General features: G+C 41.3%; 2 protein-coding genes across 4 annotated transcripts; both read left to right on the plus strand.

Annotated features, from left to right (window-relative positions):
• Positions 1–74: 74 nt before the first annotated feature.
• On the plus strand, positions 75–6,029 carry golga7ba (golgin A7 family, member Ba). Of its 3 annotated transcripts, none has more exons than XM_028973030.1 (6): positions 75–134; positions 2,115–2,240; positions 2,769–2,921; positions 3,971–4,072; positions 5,243–5,347; positions 5,431–6,029. In XM_028973030.1, exons 1-5 carry the CDS (start codon positions 123–125, stop codon positions 5,324–5,326), a joined length of 477 nt encoding a protein of 158 aa, XP_028828863.1. In that variant the 5' UTR covers positions 75–122; the 3' UTR covers positions 5,327–5,347; positions 5,431–6,029. The 3 variants fall into 3 exon arrangements, with proteins under 3 accessions (XP_028828863.1, XP_028828861.1, XP_028828862.1); XM_028973028.1 differs by lacking the exon at positions 75–134 and adding an exon at positions 141–825; XM_028973029.1 differs by lacking the exon at positions 75–134 and adding an exon at positions 141–825 and having other exon boundaries at positions 5,452–6,029.
• A 3,168-nt stretch (positions 6,030–9,197) lies between these two features.
• mfng (MFNG O-fucosylpeptide 3-beta-N-acetylglucosaminyltransferase) lies at positions 9,198–17,019 on the plus strand. The gene is made up of 8 exons (XM_028972828.1): positions 9,198–9,788; positions 11,243–11,288; positions 11,363–11,465; positions 12,834–12,987; positions 13,698–13,783; positions 14,006–14,171; positions 14,252–14,337; positions 15,823–17,019. The coding sequence occupies exons 1-8, from the start codon at positions 9,552–9,554 to the stop codon at positions 15,872–15,874; spliced, it is 930 nt and encodes a 309-aa protein (XP_028828661.1). The 5' UTR covers positions 9,198–9,551; the 3' UTR covers positions 15,875–17,019.
• Positions 17,020–17,692: the final 673 nt, after the last annotated feature.

Here is a 17,692-nt window from a genome sequence, read left to right on the forward strand (position 1 = left end):
AATAAATAACGTGAGCGTGTCAGCCATGTCTACCGCCCCGCCCACCTGCTCCAAGCCCCGCCCCTCACGCACGGCTCCACCCCCGTATCCCGCTAAACCGATTTCAGCGCTGGGCCAGTGACATGGCGACAGAGGTAAGCGCATTTCCTTTCTCCTCATCCTCCCTCCGCAGCGTTTGCAATGTTCGCCGCGTCTGACAGCCGAGGGCTCAGGCGTCGGCCGGACCAAATCAGCGCCCACGATTCGCCCATGTGCGGCCTGAAGGAACCTAGAATCACTAGGACGCAGCCTGTTCTGTAGGGAACCCGTTACACCCGAGATGGTGTAGCCACAAGTGCGCCGAGCGCCTGTTAAATACAGCGTCAGAAGATTTCATCAATAACTACGGCGTTACTCTCCGGATCTAACGATGTCCCTGCGTTTTCTCATGAAACTGTTCAATCGAATTTATATATATTTATACCGTCTGAAAATATATTGTTGTTCATTCAGAGGTCATTTTGAGTAAAGATCGGGTTAATTATTTATTTATTTTTTAAGTCGTTAGCACCATTCCGGCCTGTTATTTGCGATTTCCGGATCGTTTTCCATCAGCAACATTGTTGCTTACGCGGGCATGTTTTTTTTCTCCACGGCTGATGACGTCGACATCTGTCAAAGAGGATCAAGAACCAGTCCTCTCCTCGCTGAGCCCTTTTGGTGAAAACACAGACGAATATATAACATTTCTTCTTATTATTTCAAATCCCCGAGCCGAGGTCAGAAATGCGTTCAGCACCACGGACAGCAGCCAGGAGAACAACTCTCCCGTTCTACCACCAGTCTGTAAGCCTGTCTCTCTCTCTCTCTCTCTCCCTCTTTTATTCCCCTCTTCTGGGGTCTCCGGGTTGCTTTCAGGTCACAGCATCCGCCTGAGAATCCGTAGTTAACCTTGGGCTCAGCACAGGCGCGCCACGCCATGCTTTTTTTTTTTTTTTACAACTTTGGAACGATTTCCTGTTTGCGCTTAAAACGCCTAAAACATCCAAAAGAAAGAAAAGCGATGGTCGTCGCGCAGGGCCGGCAGCGACGGAGTCCTTGTCTTTGCGGTATCGACCAGCTGTTTTGTTTGGACGGCAGCTTTGTCCTCGCGTCTCGGATGTCGCGCAGAGGGGCCCTGGGCGCATCCAATTTTAATGAAGCGCTTATAGCAGCAGCAACAGACTTTTACTCACGGATTACAACGGGACTTCAATTTACACACCCAGGAGACAAGGCAAGGCCAGCTGTAGGCTGAGGAAGGTCACAACGCTGCAGCAGCAACACAGAGACACAGACACACGCAGATGCATAAAAACACACGCAGACACAGGCGACACGCATACACAGACACACGCAGATGCACAAATCCACACAACACGCAGGCATGCACACAGGAAACAGACCCGTAATCGGAAGGTTGCCGGTTTGAATCCCGCTGAGCAAAACATTGTCCCCGTCTGCCCTCAGGGGATGGTTTAAAGGCATTGAGTGCCCTGGGTGCTGTGCTGTGGTGTGTCACATGTGACAATTAGTTTCATTTCACTTCACTTTCAAACTCATGAAGAATACCATTATACATTGTGTCAAGGACAAAGGCCGTCTGCAAAGATCTAAGTGATCATTGAACATTAATATAAAAAAAAAAAACAGAGCATTCAAGGTTTAGTATTCTAGATGAAATTGTGTGGTCTTCTGTCTGTCAACTGAACCTGGGGTGAAATATGATCATGCATATCATCATAATTCTGTCATATATTCACTGCATATATTTAAGTGCGTGACTTCACACCTGTACGCCTGTAGTATTTTAGCAATCTGTAATCTTTGCATTTTTGTGTATATAAAATGAGTGTACATTGTATATTGTCATTGTGCTCTAGAGACTTCATTGGCCGGAATCAAATTCCTTCTATATGTTCACTCACATACTTGGCCAAAAAACACGATTCTGATTCATTTGAAGTTTATATGAATCAGTGAATATGAATATGAATATTGCACATGCGCAGAGGGGGATGCGTTCTGTGGTCTATTCTGCAGTGCTGTGATGGTTAAAAGATGGAAGACGGAACTGTAAACCTGTCTCTGTCCAGTTTCACAATCTGCAGGAGCTGAGGCACAACGCCTCTCTGTCCAACAAGGTCTTTGTCCAGAGGGACTACACCGAGGGCACTGTCTGCAAGTTCCAAACCAAGTTCCCCTCTGAGCTGGACAGCAGGGTGGGTTCTCTTCTTCTCCAATGCTTAAAAATGCTGGATTTTTTTTATTATTATTACCTGTCTATCATGCAGATAAGTAAATTTCAGTGAGGTCATAGTACAGTATCTAAGTGATATTTGTACCTTTAAGAAAAGTGACTGATCATTATAGAAGAAGGATGCAAGATGTTGTTGGAAATGACTGGAACAGGAAAGCTAAAGAAAGATTTAACAGAAGATAGGAAGTACATAATTTCTGCCAGCTTACCTAGCTCTAGTCCAAACTCCGGACCTGGAGTAGCCCCTGTCAGAACGGATCATGAAAAAAAGAGGGCAATCATAAAATTGGGACTTTTGAATTGGGACAAAAATTGGGACAAAAATGTTGCCATGTTGCAGAAATGCTATATGATGTTTCGCTGCACCTTGTGAGTTCGAGAAATGCTCTATTGACTTTATTGATAAAACCAGCCCCATCCCAGTCATGTTCTGCTTTCCATCTATCTCTGTAAACCCTGGAATAGTGCCTGTTTATTTATGAATGGGCAGATTGAAAGGACACTTTTTGAAGACACAGTGAAGACACTGAACAACTACTATGCAGAGGCAGAGAAAATTGGTGGCCAGTCTTACCTGGAGGGCTGCCTGGCTTGTGCTACTGCCTACCTCATCTTCCTGTGCATGGAGACACGCTATGAAAAAGTACGTCCATTAACTCTCGAACAATAACACCTAGACATTTTGACCCTGTCTGACTTAATTTCTGTATGTAATTGAAGTGAAAAAGTGAAGTGTCACTGCGATACGCTGTAGCACAGCACACGATGACATAACAAAATGTGTCTTCTGCTTTTAACCCAGCACCCTTGGTGAGCAGTGGGCAGTCATGACAGGCACCCGGGAAGTGCTGACAAAGTGTATAAAATTATACACACACATACAGTATTGGGGCAGTGGTGGCCTAGTGGTTAAGGTAGCGGCCCAGAAGGATCAGAAGGTTGCCGGTTCGAATACTGATCCGCCAAGGTGCTACTGAGGTGCCACCGGGCAAAGCACTGTCCCCACACACTGTTCCCCGGGCGCCTGTCATGGCTGTCCACTGCTCACTCAGGGTGATGGGTTAAATGCAGAGGATACATTTCACTGTGTGCACCATGTGCTGTGCTGCTGTGTATCACATGTGACAATCACTTCACTTTATTTATTATTTTATTTTACAGGCCGAAAATTTGGACACACCTTCATGACCATTGGTAGATTCTAACTGAAACTATGAATAAACACGTGGAGTTATGTACTTAACAAAAAAGGCGAAATAACTGAAAACATGTTTTATATTCTAGTTTCTTCAAAATAGCCGCCCTTTGCTCTAATTACTGCTTTGCACACTCTTGGCATTCTCTCAATGAGCTTCAAGAGGTCGTCACCTGAAATGGTTTTCCAACAGTCTTGAAGGAGTTCCCAGAGGTGTTTAGCACTTGTTGGCCCCTTTGCCTTCACTCTGCGGTCCAGCTCCCCCCAAACCGATTGGGTTCAGGTCCGGTGACTGTGGAGGCCAGGTCTCTACTTTTTGCTATGTACATAACTCCACATGTGTTTATTCATAGTTTTGATGACTTCAGGGAGAATCTACCAATGTAAATGGTCATGTAAATGGCCCACAAAGAGGCATATAATTGTATAAAAGAAAACCCATAAATCCTGAGAACATGAAAATGTTTAAAGTTTCATAAATGTTTTTCTATGCATAGGTTCTGAAGAAGATCTCCCATTACATTCAGGAGCAGAATGAGAAAATCTATGCCCCTCGAGGGTTGCTCATCACGGATCCCATTGAGAGGGGCATGAGAGTCGTATCCTAAAGGACAGCAGTCATGTTGGCATTGAAATTTTTTCATTTTATAAAAAAGAAAAATTATGTATAGAAAGTACCCCCTCAAATTTTTCACTCGTTATATTGCAGCCATTTGCTAAAATAATTTAAGTTAATTTTTTCACCTCATTTATGTACACACAACACCCCATATTGACAGAAAAACACAGAATTGTTGAAAATTTTGCAGATTTATTAACAACAAAAAAACCCTGAAATATCACATGGTCCTAATATTCAGATGCTTTGCTCAGTATTTAGTAGAGGCTCCCTTTATGATCTAATACAGTCATGTGTCTTTTAGGTCTCTCCAGAGATGCTCAATTGGGTTTAAGTCAGGGCTCTGGCTGGGTCATTCAAGAAATGGAGCCACTCCATTATTTTAGCTGGGTGCTTAGGGTCATTGTCTTGTTGGAAGGTAAACCTTCGGCCCACTCTGATGTCCTGAGCACTGATGTCCTGAGTTTTTGTCCATGCTATCACTGTACATGGCCGCATTCATCTTTCCCTCGATTGCAACCATTTGTCCTGTCCCTGCAGCTGCAAAACACCCCAATAGCAAGATTAAGACCAGATAATCTTACTTTTCATTTTAACAAACTCCATGCAGGCTTTCATGTGTCTTGCACTGAGGAGAATCTTCCGTTGGAGGGCTACAGTGATGGTTGACTTTCTACAACTTTCTCCCATCTTCCGACTGTTATCTCTCTCAGCCACAGTGCTCTAGGAAGAGCCTCTTTAGGCAGTTCTTTTGACCCCCTGATTCTCATTTACTCTGCCTAATCAAGTCCAATCAGTATAACCAAACACTGGTGGACTCAAATGAACGTTTAGAACCATCTCATGAATGATCAGAGGAAATGGACAAATGGAGTTAAATATATGAGTGTCACAGCAAAGGGTCTGAATACTTAGGACCATGTGATATTTCTTTTTTTTTTCTTAATAAATCTGCAAAAATGTCAACAATTCTGTGTTTTCTGACAATATGAGCTGCTGTGTGTACATTAATGAGGAAATTATTTTTAAAATGATTTTAATGATATTAGCTGCAATATAACAAGTTAAAAATTTTATACTTTCTGTACCCACTGTAAGTATAGGAATCCTTTGTGTTCTGCGTTGATTGTCTTTAACTGGCCACTGTTAGATTGAGATCTCCATCTATGAGGATCGTGGCTCCAGTGGCTCCAGCTCAGGAAGCAGCTCCACCACCTGCAGTAGTGGTCGATGACCGTTCCCTGAGCTTGTTAGGGTAGGGTGCACAAGCAGACACTGCCCCACATAAAACCTTATCCTCCAGACGTAACTAAACAAAAAATCAATCACTTTTCACAGACATCATCCTTATGTCACCAGATGGATGCTCAGAACCTGGGTCTGACCCCAAAACATGCTCAACTCCAACTCCATCACAACCCAACCATGAAAGCTTCATCTAACTGGACCATCCTACGATGACCAAACTGGACCATTAATTTGCACTTAAACTGCCTGAATCTATAACTGCTGTAGGAATAAATCCTGAGTGCAGGCTGGCCAGAAATGTGTGTGAGACCATTGCTTCCTCTCAGATATTGCTTGTCTCTGAAAATCACAACAAACCTGTAGACTTAGTACTATGGACCAAGTTTACGTAGATATCTCTCACTGTCAATTATGCAAAAGTAACTGGACCATTATGTAGCAACACTTGTGAATGAAATTTATGAAGCGTGTCTTCCAGATCGTCATAAAGGTATCATATATATTTATTTACTCATTGCACAGCAGCCTTCCAAAGAGTTGTTCATAACTGCCATAAACATGTAAGAAGTCTTTTTTTAGGAAGCCATTTTTTCATATTTGCAAAATTAGAATTTCATGAGACATGCTGCCATTGAAATGCACTGCCTGTGTTTTGCCACATAGCTGGGCTAATAAAATATATTCTCATACCACAGTGTCTTTCTTTCATTCTTTCAACATGATTCAGTTCAGACCTGGGTCAGCTGGTCATCCAAACTGGAACTTGTCAGTAGAAGTATCTGTAGGCTACAGCATCCCATTTACCAGTGCCTGGGGGCTCTAGTTTCAGATACACACAGCTATGCAACACAACTACACCATCATGACCCCGTCGCACAAGACATACCACGGATTTCACCTGTGTCTCTTCATGTATCTTTCCAGTGTGTTCCAGTGTGTAAATATATACATGTTCCCTTCATCTCTGTTTCTTGTAAATGCTTGTACCTACAGGATTTTGTTTTCATCTTGTTCTTGTATCTTTAGGTCAGTTGTTTTTAATAAACATCACCATGTTGCCAAGCACTTGTGCCTTGCTGCCTTCATATATGAAAGATGTCCGGATATTCATATATTCTGAACATATTTAGTGTTTTATATTCAAAGGATTCAAAGATTCAATTCAATGTGTCCATTGTCATATGTACAGAATTAATTACATTAAGGTGTTCTAGATAAGGGAATTCTGATAAATGCTGTACTTGTAAAATGAGAAGTTTTGTTTAATCAGATAGGTGGGGTAGGTATGGAGAACATTATTAATCCCTTGGAAGGTTCTTCCGGGAAATTTAGTGATGGAAGAAGAGTGAAATGAATATGATTCACATGTTTGACCGATATGTAAAGTACTTTACTTTTCATCCAACAATCAATTTACTTCTGAACCTTCAATCGGTGGCATCCCTGGTGTGTACTCAGATGAAAATCCAATCCACAAACATGGGATGATAGTGATCATGACCAGCATAATAATTAAAATCAATTAATATTATTTGAGTTCAAGTAAAGATTTGGGCCAAATTTGCAGATTTTCAAGGAATTGAGATATAACAATCTCATAAAATTATTATTTGTAAATAAATTAAGTGAAATAATCTGTATGCAACCCTTTGATGCATCTATTGCAGCATCATACCATTCCTGAGTTTACTTTCCCTTTTCTATCTGTAGGGGTCACTAGTTCCACACACAGGTCACAGGAGTGGCGAGCAGAAATCCCCTGTAATGAGGGAAGCTACTGCATGATATTAAGCATGCTTGCCAAACCACTGTTTTTTTCTTCCCTAAGCGGACGTGAAAAATCCTGTATTTCATTTAACGTTTTCATTTAACAATTTCACTTTGCCTTACTTTTCTGTAAAAGTCTTGATATAATATAAATGAAACAAATCAACATTTTAAACCTGATAAATGCTGGTGTGGTTCCTTCTCATGCAAAACATGCTGGGATCTGTTGAGACAGGAAGTGCACAAGACCTCTGTGGTATAGTGCACTAAGACTTTCATAGTGTTGTCTGCATTAAGGCGCAGTGGTGGCCTAGAGGGTAAGGAGGCAGACTCGTAATCGTAAGGTTGCAGTACTGGGTACTGTGGTGTGGTGCGTCACTTTCAAATTGAATTAATTAATTCTTAGGACTTAATTAATTCTTAGGAGATCTTAGGACTTCAAAACCTTGACTTCTTTGTCAAATCCCTCAGACCCCTCCTGAACAATATTTCTGGTGCATGAGTCTTCTGAAAGAGAAAATATTGTTGCCATGAAGGTAGATGGTAGGTGGTACAGCCACGTGAATTCCTGGAGCCAAGGTTTCCCAGCAGAAAATTGCTCAAAGCACACTGCCTCTACCCCAGTGCACATTCCTGTCATCTCTTCCCTTGATATATAACACAGTGGTCCACATGATATAAAAAATTTTGTTTATCTTCCATTGCTCTGTGGTTCTCACAATGAGAACACTTGAAAGTGAATGTGAAGTGATTGTCATAGACAGCACACGGTACACACAATAAAATGTGTCCTCTGCTTTTAACCCATCACCCTAGGTGAGCAGTGTTTGGGCACAGTGCTTTGCTCAGTGGCACCTCAGTGGTACTTTAGCGGATCGGGATTCAAACCCTTTGTATATTGAGAAGAGCCATCATTTTGCAAATGCCACAGTCCTCTAGCATCACAATAAAATTGTTCATCTTTAAGAATTACTAATATGTTTGACCCACCCCTAATGTAATAAGATGATCAGGGTGATTGGCTTGACCTGTCCATTGCTTTGGTGTTGTCTTACATGATATGTAGTGGTGGGTCTCTTTGTACAATGCTTAGCGTAGAACTGACGGATACAATTTGGTGGAGTCTGCACTCAAGATCTTCCTTGTGTGTTTCTGCTGTCTGCATTTAGGGTTTGGCCAAGCACTTGAAAATGTCTGCCGTCCCAATGTTCCTGCCGGCATTGTAAAGGGTCCTTTGAAGTAGGCCGTAAAACGATCCAGTGGATTTCTTAGCTAGGGTGTGCCTGGGCTTCTCTGGTATACCTGAGGGATCAGGAGAAAGGGCCCGCTGGGTTGAGGGAGACAGAGAGTGAGGCAGGTGGTCAGTGGAAGTGGTGGATGAATGGGTGTAAGCAGATATTGCTGAGAAAGGACAAACAAACAAAGGTAGTGATGAGGGTAATTTCTTTAATTGTACCAATTTCTCTAGCGGGTTAAAGATGGATTGGTCCTGAAACAATAAAAAAAGGAAACATAATTTCACTAACAATTCACTAAGGCTTGACCTTATGATATAATAGTACTGTTTCAGTCACATTAATTATAATAGCACACTAAGTTCTGTGGCATTTTGCCATTGTGATTGGCTGATAGGGATCATGGGAGTGACACTTTCTCATAATAATGCCACTCTGACATCTCTTTAATACTTCATCAAATGTATCAGATCTAAACCTCTCCTTTTTGTTTGTTTTTTTACAAATAAGTATTAAATATCAAATTTGGATTATAATATACCTTCTGCTTAGTGTCAACAATTGCAGCACGCCAGTGCCAAATACTCACTGTATAACACTCCACCTCATGTGTTATTGCTTTAGAAGAAATTATGAGTTACACTAGGTATTATGTATTCTCATATTTTTTTTTTTTTTACATTTACACCATTTACCAGACGCCCTTATCCCTACTGATTGTAAGCGACTTACAATCAGTAGTTACAGGGACAGTCCCCCCCTGGAGACACTTAAGGTCAAGTGTCTTGCTCAGGGACACAATGGTAGTAAGCGTGGTTCGAACCTGGGACTTCTCTTTCACAGGCGAGTGTGTTACTCACTAGGCTACTACCACGTATGATCATCAGCAATCATGGTCGTGTGAACGAAGAAATGATTCCACCAATAATCCACTGAAATGTGACAGATGATTAGAAAACAGATGCCTTGCTCTCATCCTGTTGAGGAAGAGGAGGAGGAAGAGGAGGAGGCGTTTGCCCGTTTTGACAGAATGACACTTAGATCGCAGCAACAGCGATTCCGAGCTTCTGAACAAATGAGTCGATCGCACGATTATACGGGAATTATTTTACAGCATTTTTTTTTACAACTTTGCGTTCTGAATATAGAAGCGTCAGCTGCGCGTTTGTGGAACTTGTAGCCGTAAATAGTTTTTTTTAAAAAAGAACCATGGTTGATAAGAAAGTGGTTCGCGTTGTGTCCTGCCTGCTCCTGACTTTCTTCATCATTGTCCTGATGGATTTACAACTGCGGCTCCGACGGCGACCGCCGCCACCGCCGCACTGGTCCCCCGCGTCGCCGCTCCAGCTCGGTGACATCTTCATCGCCGTCAAAACCACGGGCAAGTTCCACCAGACCCGCCTTGCCCTCCTGCTCGACACGTGGGTGTCGAAAACCAAGGAGCAGGCGAGTTTCCTATAATAAAGTAAAGTATCTATGCTGCTGCACGTGCTGGTAAGAAGTGGAACAGATGCTGTGCAGGTGCTGTGCTGGACAGATTCCTCTTCCTCTGCCCCTGAACACCATCTTTTATCTTGTTACGAATGACTTCCGAGCTGCATTAGACAAGAGAACCTGTAATATTCGCATAATGTCGAAGGTGCGATTTAGATGCAGGTGCAAGAAGCAGTACGTGCTTTTATCCCACTAATATGGACACACCATCATATACTTTCATCATCGTAACGAGTTTTATTTTTCCGTTCTCATGGAGCTCTTTGTGCATCTGAACAGGGCTCTGCATCTAACAAATGCTTCCCAGCGACCTTAAACATGGCAGTAAAATGCTGTTGCAAACGGTCACACAGCACAGCTCTGTGCCAAGACTCTTATCTCTGAGAGGCAAATTCCCAACATGAAAGACATAATGTAACACTTCCAAAAGAACATCCTGCAATCTGCCTGTAAAACAAGGGCTGCTTACTAGCATTTAAAGCCTTTACTGGGACATTAAAACACTCCTTGTGAATATTGTGTACAGGCCCCACTCATGCTTCCAATACAGCTCTGACACAGATTATAAGACATCGAGACACTAGCAGCAGGTTGGCTTAGCATCTGAGGAATTTGGATGTCCAAGTCGTGAAATCGTTGTCAGGTTCCTCAAACCATTCTTGCGAAATTCGGCAGGCACGTGGCAGCTCGCATTTTCCAGCAGAAAGGGGATTCATCAAAGCAGAACACTTTGCGTTGCTCCATTGCACAGCTTTGATTCTCACATTGTGCACCACCGACTTGATCAGGAGTGAGCAGGGCTCAGACAGTCTGTGGTTGAACTTGGTCATGTGCTGCCAGCTGCAATACGTGATGCGTTCTGACACTTTACTGTCATGGCCAGCATTTCACTCTCTTGCAGCTCTTCTGTGACAAACTATTCATGATAACCTTCATGCCCCACAGGTGACAGTGGGCCTTAAATACTTTAAGCAAAGTTACCTTTTTATTTCCATGGTTATTTAATCATTTTAGGTGCTTTAGTCTGCTACGCACGTACATAATACTGACAGGAAGTGATAACCACAGCCCAATTCTGAAAACTATGAAAAACAGAAGCTCATGTATCAACAGGAAGTCTAGCACAGTGAAACTGACTGCAAACTTTCCACCCACACGCACCTCCACGAACTTCACTCACGCATTGTCTGTTCGCCACCTAATGAATTTGACTTGTAATTTAGCATTTTGAATTTGATCTGTGAACACAGCTGAATAGTGGTTGGTTACAAACAGAAGCATCAGAGCACAATAGAATTTACAGTGCATACATGTTTGGGTAATCTGTTGCACCTGCAGTAATAGCTAAACATCACATTTGAACTCACCTTTATTTTATTGTCGTTTGTGTGTGCGTTTCTTGACAGACATATATATTTACTGACATGGCAGATGAAGTGTTGGTCTCCAAAGGTATGATATGTTCATTTAAAAAAATTGCTTATACAGAAACAAGTACCTGAGTTTGCTGCTACACGTTTTTCAAGGCTACAACATCATTGTCACCTCCTGTCCTCCTGAACACAGTCATCAGGCCCTGTCGTGCAAGATGGCTTCTGAATACGACTATTTCATGGCGTCTGGCAAGAAGTGAGTCAGCGCTTTTGTGAGAGAATTACAGAACACTGTAATTGTCTTTTCTTGGTCTTTTTATTAGAACATTAGTTCAGCTGGACAGTTTAGACTTCTGGATTGATTTGAACTATCAGCAAGAACAAGAACATTTAAAGTGAAGTAAAGTGATTGTGAGACACTGCAGCACAGCACATGGTGACACAAAGAATTGTGTCCTCTGCTTTTGGCACCTTGGCGTCTTGGGATTCGAACCGGCAACCTTCTGATTACGGGGCCGCTTCCTTAACCGCTAGGCCATCCACTGCCCCAGATTCTAATAGTCTAGTCTTGTCAGATTTTTTGGAAATGTATAGATTTCCCTGTGAAAAGAGGGAAACCAATGATTTAGGGAGAAATAGACTATATCACAGCGAAAACCACACTTTTGTAAACTGGACCAATATATAGGGCAAAACTGGAAAGTAAAGGCAGGTGAACCACATGACATGGTAAAGAAACAGGTGAAAGAAGAACTCTGAGGGTTGTATTCACATGCAGCAATGCACAGGGATTAGCTTTTTCGCCAAGCCTAGGTAAGAGAGTAATAGTTTAATTTAATAAACCTTGCTTTCACATACTTCACTGTCTTTAAGTGGTCTGATGGCCATTTTAGATTAAACACTTAAGGTTCGCAAAACAAATATTTGCATGATTATTTTTCAGTGATTTTTCCTAAACTATGAAATATGACGCACAAGCTCTAATCCACAAGCAGCATAAACTCTAACAAAAATCCAAATCTCTGCTGTAGTTCCGTATGACGCCCCTGGCTTTCTTTGAAATCACAGAATTAAACCCAACATAGTTAGTCTCCCTTTGTAGTACAGCTCTCTACAGAGTGAAGATGGTGTAATATATATATTCAGCCCAGGAGTGCGCCTTAAAGAAATTGCTGAAATTGAAAGGTTTTTTAATGATCATGTTGGCAATCGTCAATGTGAGAGGAAAAGGGCGAGAACACAAATGAGCAGAAAAGAGCAGATTTCACTTGTCATTATCTATGTAGAAGTAAACGTTATGCACACATTACTTTTCATTTCCAGTATACTTTGGCAGTAATGCATGGTATTATTTCAATATGTTCATTGTAAATACATTAAAGTAGCACAGGTTTTATATCATGCAAGTATTTACATGCAGTCTAAACATATTTAATTTTTTTACAATAAATATAGGAAAACATGTTTCCATTGAGTGCTTTATTCTTAATTTCTTATAAAATATTGAGCTAGACAGATGCATGGTGGTCAATGTCAATGTAGGCTACAGCTGGTGTACGCCACATACTTTCGACATTCTGTATTTATGTTATAATGACAGATTTGTTTAATTTCATTGTTGTAGGTGGCTGTGTCACGTTGATGATGACAACTACTTGAACCCTGCTGCCCTGCTGTCTCTTCTCTCTAAGTTCCCTCAGGATAGTGACATCTATGTGGGAAAGCCTAGCTTGGATCGTCCAATGAAAGCCCAGGAGCTGCTGGAAGGCAATAAGACAGTGAGTGTTTGTCATTATTAAAAATTAATCTGAATGGATTTGTCACATGCATGTTTGAACAGTCCATACACTTGTTCCATGAAAAGGAAACACATACAAGATCCAAAATAATTTTTTGTTGTGTTGTATTTTTTTGATCCTGCAGGTGGCAGTAAAGCACCAACACGAACTATTTCACCTTAACATAATAGAGGGTGTGACTGAATGGTTTTGGCACAGAAGTGGAGAATGAAAAAGGCCCACACATGCACACACACATGCAATGCAATGAACAGGGAAAGCAGGGAAGGATATACTACCATGAGATCCCCAGTGTGTTGTGTAGGGCGGAAAGCTGCCCCCTCCGTGTTTCCATTCTGCATTGCTTTCTTGTCCTCTCATCTGCTACTTTCCCCTCTTTCAGCCCTTTCTTCAGTGCTCTGCCATCCCCATGGATAACGGAAATAAAAGGTGGCTCACATAATTACCGACGAGCCACTGGGTCCTTAGTGCAAAAGCCCAGTGACTGCAGCTGAAAAGAAAGGCTGATTGTGTGGCTCGCATCTTCTGGCTTAGCCCACAAATCCCCACCATCTAAACCAGTGTCCTATTGAAATTTTCTAAAAGAGCTCTCCAGATCATTTTCTGAATGTGATTGCATTCATGGAAGACGACCAGTATGGAATCTTATTCAATTGGACACGATTTTGTGTGCGTGTGTGTATTTGCAGAGAGAAGTGGAGTTCTGGTTTGCTACTGGAGGTGCAGGCTTTTGTCTCAGCAGACGACTGGCAGAGAAGATGGCTCCGTGGGCGAGGTTTGTGTTTACACCTGCTAACTGACACACTCCTTGAACTCTGATGTTAAAAGCTGTCAATAATTAGGTGTGTAGACTGGAGTGAAAAAAAATAGGACAAGAGGATGTTAATAATGTTTGTGTGGACCTCTATACCTGAGTATACATTCAAAAATACACAGTGAAATGAGAATGGAGGGAAAAAACAAAAATTTTATGCAGTAAATCCGTTGGTGTCCTCAGTGGTCCCCAGTTTGAGCGGGTCTCAGCATCGATCAGGCTTCCAGATGACTGTACAGTGGGCTTCATAGTGGAGAGGAAGCTGGGCGTCCGCATGGTCCACAGTCCAGTGTTCCACTCACACCTGGAAGACCTGCTGCTGCTCACACACAGTGCTATGCTGCATCAGGCAAGGCTCGGTTTTAATATCCATCCTGTTGCTGACTGTGTTAACACATTGTACCTATCATGCTGCCTCGTGTGTTTCAGGTAACGCTCAGTTATGGGCTGTTTGAGAACAAGATGAACAGTATTGATATTAAGGGACCATTTTCTAAAGAGAGAGATCCTTCAAGGTCAGTACTATCAAAAACTTATACTTATAGTGCTCTCTAGCGGCAGGTGGTCAAGATGGTCAAGGCCTGAGCTAAAAGTGCATAATTTTATATAAAATATAGTGCACCCAGAAAGTAATCTAAGCGCATAAGTTTTTCCACATTTTGTTATGTTACAGCTTTATTCCAAAATTGATCAAATAATTCTACACAAACACCCTATAATGACAATGTGAATAAAGTTTGAGGTTTTGGCAAATTTATTAAAAATAAAAATAAAGTGAAATCACATGTACGTAAGTATTCACAGCCTTTGCTTAATACTTTGTTAATGCACGTTTGGCAGCAATTTCAGCCTCAGGTCTTTTTGAATTAGATGCCACATGCTTGGTACACCTATCCTTGCCCAGTTTTGCCCATTCCTCTTTGCAGCACCTCTCAAGCTCCATCAGGTTGGATGGGAAGCCTCTGAGATTTAAAGATCTTGCCAGAGATGTTCAACCTGATTCAAGTCTGGGCTCTGGCTGGGCAACTCAAGAACATTAACAGAGTTGATGTCCTTTCAAAACTTGACTGTGTGAGTAGGGTCGTTGTCCTGCTAAAAGATGAACCATTAGCCCAGTCAGAGTTCAAGACTGCTCTGGAGCAGGTTTTCATCCAGGAAATGTCTGTATATTGCGGCAGGCATCTTTCCCTATATCTTTCCCTGTCTCAGATGTCTATAGACAATTCCTTCGACTTCATGCTTGGTTTCTGCTCTGACATGAACTGTCAACTGCGGGACCATATATAGACTGGGATGTGTCCAAACAACATTTTTTTCCACAGTTTAAGTCAATTTAAGCTGTAAAAACATCTCAAGGATGATCAGTGGTAACAGGATGCACCAGAGATCAATTTTGAGCTTCATGGCAAAGGCTGTGAATAGGCAGTGGTGGCCTAGCAGTTAAGGAAGCTGCCCCATAATCGGAAGGTTGTCGGTTCAAATCCCGATCCACCAAGGTGCCACTGAGTAAAGTACCATCCTCACACACTTCTTCCTGGGTGCCTGTCATGGCTGCCCACTGATCACTTAAGGGTGATGGTTAAATGCAGAGGACACATTTCACGTGTGCTGTGCTGCAGTGTTTCACATTCACTTTCACTTATGTGCTTTCAGTTATTCAGTTTTTTTTTATTATAAAATTGCCAAAACCTCAAGTAAACCCTTTTACTGTTGCCAGGGGTGTTGAGTGTATAATTCTAGAATTCATTTTGGAATAAGGCAGTAACATAACAAAATGTGGAAAAAGTGATGCCCTGTGAATATTTTCTGAATGCACTGTATAATGTCATGCTTAGACATCTAATAAATTAAAAGAGACATTTGCAAATCATTCTCAGATTGTTTTCCACGTAAACCATCTTCATGTTGGAAGGTTAATTTGGTGCATAAACTGGAAACATGGCATCTGTAAATAGGAATCTGAACAAAATCACATATAAGGTTAATATTTCTTTTCACAGATTTATGACTGTGCACTGCCTTCTTTACCCCCTAACAAGCTGGTGTCCTTGAACTTGAAATCCCTGGATTCCAGGAGGCAAATGGGGTTCAACAAAAGTGAAAGTTCCTTGTGGCGGTTTCATAGTTGTGGAACTGTCAGGATGAATATGTTTTCAGTCAGCGGAGCCCTTACGCTGAGCATAAAATGTTCTTTTGTAACAGCAGTGCAGGCACATTAAAACCGATGCTGAACAGCAGTGCTTTGTTAGCTGCACTTTGGTTATCTAAGGAAATTTTTGCACTGTCTGTCTGGTGGCATTGTTAATTTTCTTGCTGTGCACCCACATCTTCCAACACGGACTGTATACGATTATGATTACATGGAACAGTGGCACTCCCATGCATAACATGATCATGTGGTTTCCCTTTTTTTTTCGTCCAGTGTGCCAGGATGGGCTCTTGCACCAACTGTTATTGAAAATGAATGAGTGAGTGCTCTTGGATGGTGGTGTGTGTGTGTGTGGACAGTCAGAGCTTCTTCCTTAAAGATTTTAAACTTTATTTTTCAATGACCATAATGTTATTTTGTGTTTTGTAGTCTCTGAATTGTGATTTCTTATTTATTTAAAGCTTTATTTATTCACAGCTGTGTGCCTTAGATCAAAGAGTCATGAGATTGTTTCACAGTATGAAATGTGCCTTTGTGTTGATGTAGATTTGTGCACTCTAGATTCATCCTTCTATCCAAAGGCATGCAGCTTAAGATTAGGAGTGGTGACTTGAGTGGCTGTATATGTACATGTGTCAGTGAGTGTTATCTGTAGGATGGACAGATTGGTGCTTTTGATGAGTGTGAGGTTTTAAACTCATGGCCCAGGAATAACTGATAAGGTTGTAAATGTAATAGTCTAATTCTACAAATTTGGTATAAAACTACAAATGTGGCATTTGCTTGATTGTAAGTTTGGTGTGATTATGTCAGTTGCTTTTTACTTATTGTTCATTGTATCTGAGAAGACTGAAATAATGTTTTAAGAATGAAATATTCTTCTGGGTTTTACCCTGCTTTGAAGGAATCCATTATATTGTTTGTGCAATTTACATTATGTTTCCTTATAACAATGTGCCATGATACAGATTCCAGTGTTTTTCAGAATTCCCAACAGCAAGATCCCTGAATGAATTAAAAATATTCCATATTGGAATGCAGTCTTAAATTTTCAGATGTAGTCTTTAAGAACAATTTTTGATAAAAATCAGATGAAAGCAACGAAATCTTATAAATTCACTAAAGGTTTCTTTCTGGCAAACACGCACAAACTGTTCTTCTGTTTTAACTTTTCATTATTATTCATTGTTATTTTTACTATTGTTCCTGAATTGATGATTAAGCACAGTTCAAAGAAAAACCCTTGTCTGAATAAGAGAGATATTCAAATGAACATTACTTTCATGTGGACATTTGATGTGGACGGTCTTAAATCAATGACGACCCCCATTTTAATTTTGCACAAGACAAGAAGGACAGATGGAGTCTGATGGTGTCACTTGTCAGCACAAAACCCTTGATCATTGGTAGATTTTTTGTCTATGAGTCTCTCTCTTCCTCTGGTGACTGTTGAAAACATCATGAATAAAAAAGTATTTAAAATGTTTTTTCAAATGTGACAGTTCCAAATTGATATAGATACAGGGAGTGCAGAATTATTAGGCAAATGAGTATTTTGTCCACATCATCCTCTTCATGCATGTTGTCTTACTCCAAGCTGTATAGGCTTGAAAGCCTACTACCAATTAAGCATATTAGGTGATGTGCATCTCTGTAATGAGAAGGGGTGTGGTCTAATGACATCAACACCCTATATCAGGTGTGCATAATTATTAGGCAAC

Source organism: Denticeps clupeoides, chromosome 3 (genome assembly GCF_900700375.1).
Source record: "Denticeps clupeoides chromosome 3, fDenClu1.1, whole genome shotgun sequence".
Taxonomy (NCBI): domain Eukaryota; kingdom Metazoa; phylum Chordata; class Actinopteri; order Clupeiformes; family Denticipitidae; genus Denticeps; species Denticeps clupeoides.